A 15,551-nucleotide genomic window follows, 5' to 3' on the forward strand; every position below is an offset into this window, starting at 1 on the left:
TTCACCTCAACCTCACCACCTCACCTTCGACCTCACGGTCAGTTAAGAGAGGTGGTTGTTTATGAGTGGTTCCAACTATGGGGCTTTGACTGGGAAAAACATTTGGTGTTTTGAATAGGTGGTTGCTTATGGGAGGTGGTTGCTTATGATGAGTGGTCGAATATGGAGGTATGACTGTATTATTATCATTAGTAGTTGTGGAGGAGACATTTTTTTGTGCCTCATTGCTGTCCTTCAACTTTTTCTTTTTCCATATGAAGGTAAATAAACTTAGTTTTCACAATACAACTAACATATTTGTTTGGGACATCCAGATTTGATGCCCAATATATCAGTTGTGACACGCCCAGGAACTTAATGATCATTGCTTTCCCAAATCATGTATTAAGATCCCTTGCTCTCAAAATAACCAACTTTGTTTGAAGCTTCCATATTTTCAGATAAAAAGTTGTTTAGTTCTTTGTTTGTTTTTATCATAAGGAACATTTATATTATTTATGGGTAAAGTGGATGTTGGCAACCCTTCAGAAATAGTTGCTGAGAGATGTCACATTAACGTGTTGCAAAATATTATTAACCTTGTAAGAGGAAGAGGTGCAACTACTATTTCAGGTAAGAAAAGATTTTCTGCCATAACTAACTCAAATGAAAGCACTTAAGCATTGACATGAACCCTTTATCTTTCCCTCTTTACTGCAGGTAGGTGGGTGCGCTGGGTTAAAGGCGATGGGAAGGTGCAAAAGAATTCTGTTCAATTTAAAATTGAAGATTTTGGGTAGTTTCATTTCACCAGGAATTATTTGAAGTTTTTCAAAAAAATAGGAAGATTTGCAGTAAAAAATTCCTAAGGTACATTAAGCAGAAATTAATCTTTTCCGAGGGTTTTGACAGTTCGAAAATTCAGCATGAGATTATTATTATTATTACTATTATTATTATTATTATTATCATTATTATTATTATTGTTTATTAATATATATATATATATATATATATATTTTTTTTTTTTTGGGGGGGGGGGGGGGGGTTAATTTTGGTTCAGAGGACTTTTTGGCTTTCATTTTAAGTCCAACGGATATCTTTGGGTGTTAGTTTATGACTCCATTTGTGCCTCCCCATCACTTTTTACCTGGAGTATCCACCCCCCTTGGGATCATGAATCTCTTTGCTACAGGAAGTTTGTTTAATATTAGTCTTCTGATAAGAACGTTTGGTTTGGAAATATTAGCCCAAAAGTTTAAGAACATGTACAGATTAAGGCAGTACAGAGGCCGACACACAACTTATCAACAAAGATTAAAGATTTTGACAGATCCTTCAGACATGTTTCGACATATTAAGGCTACCGAACGGCATTTTTACGTGTGTTTACAATATAGTTTGAGTTACCGATGAAAATTTAATTTGAGCCAAGGAAAGTACAGTGGAACCCCTGTAACTGGAACTCCCCGCTAACTCGAGCTAAGTCCCATTTCCCTTGGATTTGACCCTACATTTCAGTCACTTTTGCTGGGATAACTCGAGCTCAGATAATTCAGATTCCTCGCTTACTCGAACTTAATTGTGTTTCCCTTGATCAAGATTTACCCTGATAACTGGAATTCTGGTTCCTGCAACTCACCACTGATGTCTTCCCATTAGCTCATGTCATGTTATTGGTAAAAAACACTGGAATTGACACTTCTAAAGCAATTTCATTTCAACACAGGTCAACAAAGCGCATGTGACACAGGTTACCATGCAAGAGTGATATAAGAGTTTGTATGGCATTAAAATTAAATCGAAATTTAGACAACAACATTCCCTCAAAAACCCTCAAAAAATATAATTAAGTCTGAAAAAGCCTTCTCAGTGCTTCCAGATGCCGTTTTGAGCACTTTATCTCTCAGTGGCTGGTCCACGTGCATCACTGTATTATGTTAATGGAAAGGTTGGAAACTACAAGTCAAATTTGAATGAAATTTGGCCCGTCATTTGAGGAGAGCACTTCGAAAATCTTGCTAAAATTTGCTTTAAGCTTAAGCACTTGCTTACCTGCCTTACCACTTAAGCACTTGCTTACCTGCCTCACCATATGTTTGGCTCATTAAACATTTTGTATTTTGAGGTTCTCATTACCGGCACGGCATGGTGCAGCTGGCTAGTACAGAACTGCACTTAGCCAGGACGGGGTGTGTGTGGTTTGTTGATGCCAAAGGCTTCCTGTGGACTTCCCCTGTTGGGCACATTTACTCATGCCTAGGTTTGACCGTCACTTTGTAACAACATTCCACAGACATGGCTCGGTGGGCGGCAAAAATGGCACCCGATTTGAAATGAACTTTGTTTTCAACAGAGGCCTGTGTCTCAATAAATGAACTCCTCCAGCTGCCCAGGAAGGACCGCACATCACCCTTCTTGCCATATGGTGAGGCAGGTAAACAGTGCTTAAGTTTCAAGCAATTTTAGCGAAGTTTTGAAATGCTCTCCTCAAGTGACAGGCCAAATTTCATTCAATTTCGACTTATAGTTTCCAATTTTTCCATTAACATAATACAGTGATGCACGTGGACTAGCCGCTGAAAAGAAAACCACACAAAACGGTGTCTGGAAGCACTGAGAAACCTTGAAAACACAGCAAAAGATACCGGGTAAGCTTTTTCAGACTTTATTATATTTTTTGTGGGTTTTTTTGGGAATATTGTTGTCTAAATTTCAATTTAATTTTAACGTCATACAAACTCTTCTATCACGCTTGCATGGTAACCAGTGTCACATACGCTTTGGTGACCTGTGATTTTAATCAGTACAACAGATGACGCATTTGACAGTCATTTCCGATCTTTTTACTCAAACTGCATGCACTCCCTGTAAAGCTGTCACGAGGAAAACCAAAAGTTCACAGTACAAGCTAGTGCAAGTTCCTAATGTTCACATCTCAACGCGTTCCAATTCTTTTTTCAAAATGTTGACAAAGGCTTTTTTGACCCGAAAGCCTCAGCTTACATGGGACTTACAGTTTCTGATGAGAGTAAGTTTAATTTGCCCTGGGTTGTATACTAAAGTGTTGATAATCAATAAACTATAAATTATTTGCAAGGAAGTCGAATTTTCGATCTACTCCGATAGCTCGAACCCCCGATAACTTGAACAGTTTTTTGTCTCCCTTCAGAGTTCGAGTTACCGGGGTTCTATAATTAGTTCGAGTTAACCGAATTCGAGTTTTACTAAGTGGGGTCAAATACAGAGGAAATCGGATTTTATTCGAGTTAGCAGGGACTTCAAGTTAACGGTTTTTTATTGTAATTGATATTTTATAAACCAAATTCGATGCCAGTATCCCACACAAACACTGTTTCGAGGTACTTTCAGCTTTGGAAAATTAATATGGCGGTCAGGTCACAACCTCAAAACCATCATTTCTACCCAAAAATCACTCTATGCTCGTCTCTATCGATTACTGGAATCACCCAAAGACCTCTTATGTGGCTGAAAATACACTGAAAAGCTTGTCTTACCTTCAATAAAAGAAATCTCGCCGCTTTCTTACCCGATCACAACCCACAACACGCGCGTAAACAGTCTTCGAATGACGTTGTTTGACAAAGCGTGGAAAACGAGCGGTTACTTAGCTTCGTGTAAAAGTAGGACTGAACTTGAGGATTTTATGCATTGGATTTCTTGTCAGAAACCAGCAGGGAGGGACACAGGAAGCAAATTTTACCAGTTCGATATTCTAAATTCAGGTTATGAAGATGTAAAGGTTCGTCGTGAGCAAATTAGTAGATGTACTATATTTGTTTTGTGTGCTACTTTGGCTATCAGAGGTTTTTCTCGCGCGCAACGAGCACTAAGTCGGACTGGACTTCGGATAATATTTATTTTACGAGTTCCTCGTGCGCAAATTAGACAATTTACTTTTTTCCTTTGTGAGCTTAGTATACCTTTGCCTTCTTTGGTTACCAGAGGTTTTCTCCCGCGCGCAATGAGGACTCCAAGACCGAGGGTCATATTAAATAAAGATAGCAAGAGACTTTGACCGGAACCGAAAACCGCGAAAGAAAAGCCTCTGACGGAACAGTTTAAAAAACTACAGTGAACTAAAGAGAGGGAACTGGCTTTTCTCACTTTTGACGCTGTCTTATTTTAGCTTAGAAATAACAAATTCTAGTCTGCATAGTGGATTGATTGATGTCGTTTAGCCTACACAGTAAACATTCCCGTGGTCCCATGAGAACGTTAGGACGACTCAGAGTAAATTTTGAAGGCAAAGTTGATGCTGTCTGCCTGCTTGTGTCATAAAAATAGAGTTTTTTAATCATGGTTCAGGAGGTTTAAAACACCATAGCAAGGCAGTAAAGCAGCCGGTAAATTAGAATCTATGTCCTGGATTGGTCAACATGATCTCGTTACTGATCGTTTATAACCCAGTGTGGGTCATTAGTAACACTCGACTGAATGCCCTAAACTTGTTTGATCGAGTGTATGTCTTAATTCCGTAATGAAGCTACCAATGATTTACAGACTTAATGATACTAGAATATACTATCATTATATTCAGTATTAGTAATATTGGTGTCAAACGTTTAACGTATTCTGCTGTTTCAGTATGAGAAAGATGAGAAAACAAAACCTTTACTGACGTAATGTTCACTGCTTTGGGTTGTTGGGAAACCTTAGACTCCCGAAACTAAGACGACTACTTTCTTTCATCATGTTTTAACCGGGATCTTTACTTTTCATTTTTTAAAAAATTAGACCTTCTAATGTTAAGTTTCTTTTCTTTTTCCTTGTGGATCAAAAGAGGCGTTTATAAATATCACAGCGGCTTTTCTTTTCTGTGGAAGGAGTTAAAGACGCCCTTTAGCATCTTTATCAGGTTTTAAACAAAATAAAATAGCGTAAACTAAGCACCCTCAAAGGTTTCGTCTCTTTGCCTACTGAGTGGGATTTTCATTTGATTTGATTTGAAATTTTGCCTTTTTTACAGGGCCACAAGTTGGTCAGTAATTTTAGTTACTGTTAGCCTCTTGTAAGTCTTATCTACCTACCTACTGCTTTAGTTAGCTGCTATCCGTTATCATCACAAAATAGTAATCGCACAGCAGTCACTTTCTTTTTGTGGGGCCGGGGATAATTTTCCTTTTGGCATAAACCAAGAAATTCTAAATTGCTCTCTTTTTGCTATGGGTAGACCAGTTTCTGCTGTTATTACTAACGTCTACACACTCCGTTAAGTCAGGGATCTGGAAGCGCTGCGTAGATAACACTTTCACCATCTTGCACCAGGGTTGTGTTAACAACTATCTGCGATATCTCACCAGCCAGCAGCCCTCGATCCATTTCATCATTGAGACCGAAACAGACAGTAAGATCGCTTTCCTAAGCACGTTAGTTTCAGGAGAACCAGACGGCCGCCTTATCACCAGAATCTACAGAAAACTGACACACAATGATCAATACTTAGCATATTCACATCACCCTCAATCAGTAACACGTGCTATAAGTATTGTAAGGTGAAGGTGAAGAAACATTTGTCATCTGTTTTTGTTTCAAATGGTTGTCCTTTCTTCTTTTTGAACAAGCTTAACCCTTAACTTAATCAGTACCCTTAACTTCTATGGTTTATCCAATAGTTCTAGGAAGCCTATAGTTAATAAGCCCCCGGCTTCTATATAGGCTTCCTAGCCTTTAACACATTTAATATTGTTAATAGTCAAGTATGAATATTGTAATAGTAAGAATATTGTGTGTCGTCTATAATGTATTTATGTTGTATTTTTTTGTTAATGGCAAATAAATTGAATTGAATAAATTGAATTGAATTGAATTGAAAAAAAGCTGACCAAGACCCGTAGACCGGCACCTAGAGAGTCTGCGGCTGAGTTTAAAAGTACACAGCGGTTCTATCTTGCATAGCCAGAGGGACTTTGCGAGCCTCTCCTCCGCTGCCTACACCAGCAACGCATTGAAACAGACTTTAAATCTGACACCACACCCAGGTCACATTTGGTTCATCTTAAGGACGTGGCTCATCCGTCTAAGCAGCAAAACGAACGAATGCGGCAAAATCTACATCGGCAAAACAGGGCGGCCCAGCCAATACAGGAACAAATCAAAGAGCATGAGGAATACACCGTAAATGTTCGAATTAGCACCCGGGGGGCTTATTTAATTTTCTGGGTCGAGATGGGAGCGCAATTCGAAGGGGGCGTTTATATGAAGAGGGGGAGGGGGTGTTTATTTTGTTTACCAAATTTCGGCCTCAGACTAACATTGTCTTTATTTCAAGTAAACACGAACTGTAACACACTGTAAGTGAAGGGCCTATGCACTCACAAGGAAACTTTCCTCGAAGAAATGAGAAGAAAACGTGCAAGACTTACTTTAGTGGTCTAAGATTTGTACTACTTGGTTTCGGTACTGCCTCCCATGCAAGCCCAAACGTAACAAGCCTCTCCGCCAATCGTTTATAACGGAAACTGAGCTAGGAAGAAGCCAGCAAGCCACCAAAATAACGACAAGGAAAGGCTGTTTTATTCACTATCACACAATATAGCCATCTTTGGTATAAAAAACACTGTACTACACAAAAAGCTACATATAAGAGTTGTTTTTACCCTAAACATTTTTTCCAGGGGGTCACTGATGAGTGTAAGAGTGTAGCCTGGGTCCCAAAGCATTTTCCTGCGCTTCCGCCGTTCCAAATCGCAAGTGAAAATGAACGGGGATTTAAAGGCTCCTTTACCTATCTCGTTGCTAAGTTGCCTTATTTATTTTATTTATCTTAATTTTGCATTAATGTTGTACATTAAATAGTTCGTGAGATAACTGAGGCGGATAATGAAACGACATGAAACTTATAAAACGCGTACTGAGAAGTTATGATAAGTATTATTGAAATAAATATTCACAAGTTGTAATAAATAATGTATTATCAAAGGAAAAGTGTTGAAAGGAAAGAGGAGAACAAAGTTTCAAGTTTCCACATTTTTATTTATCCGTTTACTTTGAGACGTTCTTTCAAGGTAAATTCATTTTTTTTTTAAAGTATAGTGGGTGGGTCAATAAATGCGTCATTCTTCTTTAGGATCTAAATGAGCGGCTCATAAAAAATCGTTTACCCGACAAATTTTGCGAGTGTTTTTCTCTGAGAAAAGTTTTAAGTTAATTTTTCTCGTTTGCCAAACTACTCATGTTTTTTTCAGTTGATATTCTTAGTTCATTCTTATTCATAGCCGAAATATTGTTCGGTAAGGATTTGGTTTCTGAAATTTTCAAGCTGAATGAAGAAAAGTTGGAAAACATAAAGATAAAATCGGCTCACATGTATGGATCGCTTTCTCTACAGCGATAAGAATATTGTGAATTATTCGTCCAATTCTATAGTTGACAACGTCGGCGTTTTCCAGGTCAGCTTTTAAAATATTCTAGACTGACAATGTTGAGCTTCTTTGGCTCGAAACAGTATGAACGAAGGTATTTATAATTAAAATTTTCAGAAAGTGCTTGATTGTCAACCGCCTTCTTGGCAATTTTTTGTGTCTGCGCGGATAGATAGTTTCTACGGAATTCCCGCGATTAGAGGTGCGATAAGCTTATTTTCAAATTCAGTTCAGGAAGATGTCGAACTCACTCGTAAGAATTTCAGAACGAATGAATAAAGCAAACCTTTACTGATAAAACACATCGGACTGAACTTTGCTCGGAAAAATTAGGAAGAGTTTTAAACGAGTTAATACGCAGAAACTGCAATCTTGGGTCGGAAGTTTCGTCCGTCTAAATTTTTTCTCTTAGTTCATAAAAATGCGTTTACTTGCAATGCGACTTCGTTCAACAAATTTGTCATCAGTGGTCTGGCGGGCTTACTTTAAAATACCGAAAAGGTATATACAAAGTAACAAAATGAAATCTATGTTTTTCAAAATGTTGTGTTTCAGATGCTTTGTTTATTGTTCGTAGTCACACGCTATGACGTGGGAAAACGTCTGCATTTAAACCCATGTGCATTTGGTAGATAACTGACCCTCGTTGGTTGTTCTACTTTTTGCTGTGCTGCACTGTGCTGAAAAGAGGCAACCAGATAGAAACAGCTGTCTACGGTTGCATTTTTTACTGCTCGGTTTGGTCTCTATCATGTCGCTGTAGTGTTACGTTTTCAACGACATTGGAATTACTATTACCATGTATTTTGTCTCAGTCTTTGAAGGCTTTCCTTTCAGCTGACCAATCAAACTACTACAGCTGGACAAAGCAGAGCTGCAAATACCACTTTGACGCTAACGACACCACCTCCCGCAGCGCTTGGATTTGATTGGACAGTTGAAAGGAAACCATCGAAAATTATTTCCTTGACAACACGAAAAAACGAAACTGTCAAAAATTCAACAAAAGCACAGTTGAAAATCACCCAGCAAATTCCGAAGAACTGTGAAAGGCGGGTACACTAGAACGAACATAAAAATTGGCAATGCCACTTAGCATAGTTATGGTTTTAAATGTCCATTGCAAGGGTGCAGCTATCAGAAATTAATGAAATAAAAACAAAAAGGCTTCAAAATTAATTTCGAGTCCTGTGCTTTATTTTCACCATATGAGTTGGTTTTCATTGGCAATAATTCAATCGATGTGTTCGTGAATTTTTGTTACCCTCAAGGGGTAAACAGGCAGCGGCACTGTTCTGCTGAAAGCGATGAAACAGTAAGGGAAGATGCTGATAATACAAAACTTTATTAACAACTGCAACAGAAGACTTGTTTAATCTTTGACATTACGAACGCAATAGTTAAGTAGCCTGCATTTAATTTCTACTTCAGTAAAACTACCTCGCCAAACATATGGGTCACGCGAAAAGAAATTCTACAAACAACTACCAGATAAAATTCACGGAAAACAGACTTGGGGATATCCATGTTCACACTACATGTAGGCCTTCAGGGCCGGGTTGTTCGAAAGCCGATTAACGCTAATCCACGATTAAAAGTTAACCGGGGTTTTCATCTCGCTCATTAAAAATGGTTTTAAAGGTTCATTTTAAACTAATGGTAAAGAAAAGTCTAAGGCAAAACTTAGGGACAAAAATCTTTTGGACGAATCCTTATGGATTAGTAAATATACTCGAATCACAGTTTACGTTAACCCAGGATTAGCTTAATCGGGCTTTGAACAACTGGGTGCAGGTGTTAAAGAGAATGAGTAACTATATTCAATAAGAACCGACTTTATACGTTGTGCAGTTTTTCAAGTTGAGACTGTAAACAAACCTTACAGTTGGGAACAAAACAAGAACGTAACAATACTTTGATACTAGAGGCTCGGTATTTAACGTGACAAATATCATACAGACATTGCCTCTTCGTTTAAAATGCTCTCCGTGAAACAAGAAATAGCTTAAAATCTAAATTGTAGAAAAACCATAGTCTTTGCCTTCAATGAAACTCGCCCTGACAGACATCCGTTCCGCTAAACTGACTCGTTATCACAAACCAGTTTTCACTTTTTTTCACTGTAGGTGTTGTATAAAAATTGAAGTGCCTGGTGCAAAACCAACTCAACCGATGACTTTGCCTTGGTATCCAAGTTTCTCTGAATTCCCTCTAATTTGGCAGGCATACAGAATAGTTCTTGCTCCACAACATATAGTTCCCTGTCTGTTTACTTTGTGATTTGTGGGCTCGAATCAGGCTTTGCCTTGGTGTAAGAAAATGACTTTTTTTTCGTCTTGTAGGTAATTGTTTTTTACTTTGTATCGTTTTGAGGTTATTGTTTCCTTTGATTTACCTTAGCTGTGAGTTTATCAGGTTCTTACATCAAAAACATTCCTAGAAAAGCGAGTGTCAATAGAGTTCATAACAATTATGCTTTTGTGAAAGTTGGAATTAGCATACGAGAAAAACACCGCATACTAAAATGGAGGAGATTTATTGATATACAGTCACTGCACGTGATGCATTATTGACAATTTGATAGGTCAATTGGGTTATGAATTATTAATGAGTTTTGAAGTCAGACATGAGTTCTAATGTGATAACAAATCTGTAGATTCTGCTTTGGCTTAGAGAGTTATCATGTATAACTTCAGTTTAATATCGTTTTAAACATCACTTTTAAAACAGTTGCACCAACTTTTAAGCAAAAGTCTTAAACTTGTTGGGCGAGAACTTACATCACAAAGTTAAAATGGAATAATGTTTCTGACACAAGAACCAGTCTGTATGCATGCCAAGTGAAAGCAAATTCAGAGAAATTTGAATGCCAAGACAGAATCACCACTATGTTGGTTTTGCGCCAGACCCTTACATTGGAATCTACCGATTAATTTCTGTATGTTAGTATTGCAAAAAAAAAAAAAAACATTTAACGCGGTAAAAAATCTGAATGTGGTTGTCAGACGATGGGAGTTATCCGATTTTTTCGACAAGAAAAAATAAAGAAAAGAAAACACACCTTTGTGGTCTAAGTTGTTGTAATCCAATCAAAGGTAAATGTAATTTAGAAAATTACACGTTTGCTCGCATTATTATTTAAAAACCCTTAAGTCAAACATACGATTAAAAATAATGGCATTAGTAGATAAAATATGCAAGCTAAATAACATGCCTCCTACCAGCTTCAAAAGAGTTGGTTAAAGTTTGCATAATTTTTGAAGGGATGTCAATCAAAGAAAAGCTGATGACATTGTTATTTATTTTGACAAGAGCTCAATGCAGCAGAGCTAAGAAATTAAACATTTTACCAGGAAAAAGAAGGAAAACTGTTTAAAAATAAATTAACATGATCCGAGCCAGTTGACACTACAAGAATAGGTGTCATATAGAGGATCATGTATAATATTGTATGTAACACTCAATAATTTGCTAATTAAATTACTCGCATTGCTGGTTTTGTAATTGTCATGTGCAGGAAAATTTTTAAAATAAGTATTACGTATAAAATACTGTAAAAGTATTTACATGCTGCAAAAGACAACTTCCTTGCAGTTCAACCTCCTTCGGAAAAAATTTTGTTAATGTTATACCACCTGTAGGCCTGTTAAATTGTCAATTTTTGGTTCTCTCATCTCCAATTTTGCAAGAATTCATGTAAATGTCAATGGCTGCTCTTTGATCAAAGACACTTTCTCTTACTCTTTTGAAGGAAGAAAGAGGCAAGTTATTAGTAACTGCTATAATAACAAAGTGAGTGTCCATACATCTGGGTTCAGCAGAATGTCTGCGACTGACAAGCTATACTTTTCATAGTTTTTATCCCTAACTTATTTGATAAGGTAAACATTTCACCATCCATTCTGTTATGCAAAATGTTTTAAAGAAGTCATAAATACATGTAAAAGGTATTATGACAAATTATAATCTATTGACTGGTCATGTGATTTTCATAATGCTCAACCAGTAGAGACTCACTACAAAGCTCCTCTTGACAAATCCAACAGATGTGTTTTTCAACATGTGCTGACTGAGAGTCTTGCAGAGAAGAGGATTGTGTCGAAAGGGGATCCTTAACACATTTTACAGCACCCTTGTGGGTTCTGTTGTGTTTTCTTAAATTTGCTAAGTGGCTAAAACACTTGCCGCACTGTTTGCATCCATAAGGTTTCTCTCCAGTATGGACTCTTTTATGTATCCTCAGATGTCCTACTTGACTGAAACACTTGCCACACCGTTTGCATTCATAAGGTTTCTCTCCAGTATGGAGTCTGTCATGTTTCTTTAGACTTCCTGCTTCACTAAAACACTTGCCACACTGCTTGCATTCATAAGGCTTCTCTCCAGTGTGGACTCTTTCATGTTTCATTAGATTTCCTGCTTGACGAAAACATTTGCCACAATGTTTGCATTCATAAGGTTTCTCTCCAGTATGGACTCTTTCATGTATCTTTAGACTACCTGCTTCACTAAAACACTTGCCACACTGCTTGCATTCATAAGGCCTCTCTCCAGTATGGATTCTTTTATGATTCATTAGAGTGCGTGCTACAGTAAAACACTTGCCACACTGTTTGCATTTATAAGGTTTCTCTCCAGTATGGATTCTTTTATGATTCTTTAGATGTTCTGCTCTACTAAAACACTTGCCACACTGTTTGCATTTATAAGGTTTCTCTCCAGTATGGATTCTTTTATGATTCTTTAGATGTTCTGCTCTACTAAAACACTTGCCACACTGTTTGCATTCATAAGGTTTCTCTCCAGTATGGACTCTTTCATGTTTCCTTAGATTCCCTGCTATACTAAAACACTTGCCACACTGTTGGCATTCATAAGGTTTCTCTCCAGTATGGACTCTTTCATGTTTCGTTAGACTTCCTCCTTCACTAAAACACTTGCCACACTGTTTGCATTCATAAGGTTTCTCTTTAGTATGGACTCTTTCATGTTTCGTTAGACTTCCTGTTTCACTAAAACACTTGCCACACTGTTTGCATTTATAAGGCTTCTCTCCAGTATGGACTCTTTCATGTTTCCTTAGATTTCCTGCTTCATAAAAACACTTGCCACACTGTTTGCATTCATAAGGCTTCTCTCCAGTGTGGACCCTTTCATGTATTCTAAGGTTTTCTGGAAATCTAAAACACTTGCCACACTGTTTGCATTTATAAGGCTTCTCTCCAGTATGGACTCTTTCATGTTTCCTTAGAGTTCCTGAATAATTAAAACACTTGCCACACTGTTTGCATTCATAAGGTTTCTCTCCAGTATGGACTCTTTCATGTATTTTTAGGTTCCCTGCTACACTAAAACACTTGCCACACTGTTTGCATTCATAAGGTTTCTCTCCAGTATGGACTCTTTCATGTATTTTTAGGCTCCCTGCTACACTAAAACACTTGCCACACTGTTTGCATTCATAAGGCTTCTCTCCAGTATGGCTTCTTCCATGTATTCTCAGATGTTCTGCTCGACTAAAACACTTACCACACTGTTTACATTCATAATTCTTCTCCTCTGTGGGAGCCCTAACATGATTTCTCTGACTCCCTGCACTGCCAGAATGCTTTTGGTCTCTTTTTCTCCTCAATAATCTATGCATGTTTTCCTGTTTAATCAGAGAAACATAATAATAATATTGAAATAAACTTTCAGAATATTATTGAGAAGTGTACTTCAAAAATTATCTCAATGTCTTTGGCATTATTGGCAAATAAGAAATAAAACAAATCTTGTTTCTTTTGGAAACGAAAAAAAATTTGAACCAGTATATTAATTTAATAGTTGATATATTTTTTACAGTAATACAATACAATTTTGATTGGATTCTAATATTATTGTTATCATCATTATTATTATTATTATTATTATTATTATTATTATTATTATTATTATGATCATCATTACAGTCAACTCTCTCGTAAAAAATCACCCAAAATACCAAGATTAAGTTAAAGTGGTCGCTTACTGGAGGTGGTCACTAACAAGATTCGAACCAGAAGGGGTCTCTTCCAGGAAAAGGTCTGACACATCTACTTATTTAAAGGGAATTCATTGCATTCATTTTCCTAGTTATAATACGAGCATTACCAGGTTGTTACTAGAAGTTTGTCGTAAATTCTGAGTAGGGTAGCACACGCAGTCAACAAGGAGATCATATCAGCTATCAAGTGGTTGTTTACAACAGGTTAAGAACAATGAAAATTATAATGCCATCAGGTCAAAAAGTGGTCGCAAAGTGCCCTTTTACGTGAGGTTTCAACTATAGGGCTTTGACTGGGAAAAATTTGGTGTTTTGGATAGATGGTCTTTAATGGGAGGTGGTCACACATGGAAGTTAACTGTATTGTTATTATCATCATCATTATTATTATTATTATTATTATTCACAGGCAAGTAAAAACTAACGATATAATGTTCCGACGCTTCAGCGACGTCATGACGCCATTCTCAAGGAATGAATAATATAAGCGAGTTTAACATAATTTAAATAAATACTTTGGCGCAGATCGAATCTGTTTGTACATTCAAGCGTGGGCTTAATTGTTTGATGTACAGCATTTCGTGAATTAAACAATCAAATTTGTTCCTGCATTTTTTCAGTACTTTGAAACAGCTAAGGACGTCTTCAGGGACTGCGCTCGCGTGATCGTTATCATGTTTCCGCACAGAGGATGAAGTGCTATTGTGGCCAACAACGCGCGCATGCAGATGACCACGAGTATAACCAACATAGCTACCTGTATCGCACAGGTTACATTGAAAACGATAAACTACACATTGTTGGTTAACTAGCTGTGGTTTGGGCTCCAATTCTTGGAGGTCTTGGCCAATTTTGCGACTGACAAATACGGGTTGGATTGTGGTTTGGAGCTTAAGACTAAGGTCTTTCAACTGAGTAATAATAATAACAATAATAATAATAATAACATAATAATAACATTATTATTATTATTATTATTATTATTAGTTGTGGAGGAGCAATTTTTGTGTGTCTCATTACTATCCTTCTGCTTTTTGTTTTTCCATATGAAGGTAAACAAATTTAGTTTTCACCATAAAAACAACATATTTGCTTGGGATGTTCAGATTTGATCAGCAAGTACTTAATTTGATGCCCAGGTACTTGATAATCATCGCTTTCTCAAATCATGTAAGATCCCTTGCTCTCCAAATATCCAAGTTTGTTTGAAGGTTCTGTATTTTAAGATAAAAAGTTTAGCTCTTTGTTTCATTTTTGATCATAACAAACATGATTATTTTAACTAGGGGTAAGGCAGATGTTGGCAACCCTTCGCAAATAGTTGCTGAGAGATGTCACATAAAATTGTTACAAAATATTAGTAACCTCAGAAAAGGAAGAGGTTTGACTACTACTTCAGGCAAGAAAAGCTTTTTTCTGTTATGACTCAGTCAAATAAAAGGACTAAGCATTGACATAAGCCCTTTGTCTTTCTCTCTTCACAGCAGGTAGGGGGTACTTCGGGTAAAAGGCCACAGGAAGGTGCAAAGGAATTCTGCTGAATTTAAAATTGAAGATTAAATGGGTTTTTTTGGTAGTTTCATTTCACCAGGAATCGTTTGAAGTTATTCTAGAAAAGGAGAAGATTTGCGGTAAAATATCGTTAAGATACATTAACCAGAAATAAATCTTTTCTGAGGGTTTTGACAGTTCGAAAATTAATCATGAGATTATTATCATTATTATCATTTATAATTTTTTTTTTTTTTTGGGGGGGGGGGGGGGGGTTATTTTGGTTCAGGGGATGTTTGATGTTTTGGCTTTCACTTTAAGTCCAAGGGGTATTTTTGGGTATTAGTTTGTGACTCCGTTTGTACCTCCCCATCATTTTTGACCTGGAGTATCCAACTCCCCCCCCCCCCCACCCCTTGGGATCATGAATGTCTTTGCTACAGCAAGTTTGTTTAATGTTGGTCTTCTGGTGAGAACGTTTAGTTTGGACATTATAAGCCCAAAAGTTTTAGAACATGTACAGATTAAGGCAGTACAGAGGCTGACACACAACTTATCAACAAAGATTAAAGATTTTGACAGGTCCTTCAGACAGGTTTTAACATTTTAAGGTTTACCGACTGACCTTTATGTGTGTTTACATTATTGTTCGAGTTACTGATGCAAATTTA

At 37.1% G+C, this 15,551-nt stretch overlaps 2 protein-coding genes across 5 annotated transcripts in view; both read right to left on the minus strand.

Moving 5' to 3' along the window:
* LOC146460100 (uncharacterized) overlaps positions 1 to 15,551 on the minus strand; it is a 67,695-nt gene that overhangs the window by 37,816 nt on the left and 14,328 nt on the right. For 2 of the 4 annotated variants that reach the window (XM_085088390.1, XM_085088389.1), the window contains exon 2: positions 8,691 to 13,014. In XM_085088390.1, coding sequence (XP_084944516.1) covers positions 11,332 to 13,008 — 1,677 coding nt within the window. In that variant the 5' untranslated portion in view covers positions 13,009 to 13,014 and the 3' untranslated portion in view covers positions 8,691 to 11,331. Of the gene's footprint in view, positions 1 to 8,690; positions 13,015 to 15,551 lie in introns of those variants that run through there. The other 2 variants (XR_014857685.1, XM_085088391.1) reach the window with 2 other exon arrangements.
* LOC146460101 (uncharacterized) overlaps positions 1 to 15,551 on the minus strand; it is a 50,124-nt gene that overhangs the window by 3,822 nt on the left and 30,751 nt on the right. The window lies entirely within an intron of this gene.

This window comes from Pavona decussata, unplaced genomic scaffold (assembly GCF_977016875.1).
Source record: "Pavona decussata unplaced genomic scaffold, jaPavDecu1.1 SCAFFOLD_214, whole genome shotgun sequence".
Lineage (NCBI taxonomy): Eukaryota > Metazoa > Cnidaria > Anthozoa > Scleractinia > Agariciidae > Pavona > Pavona decussata.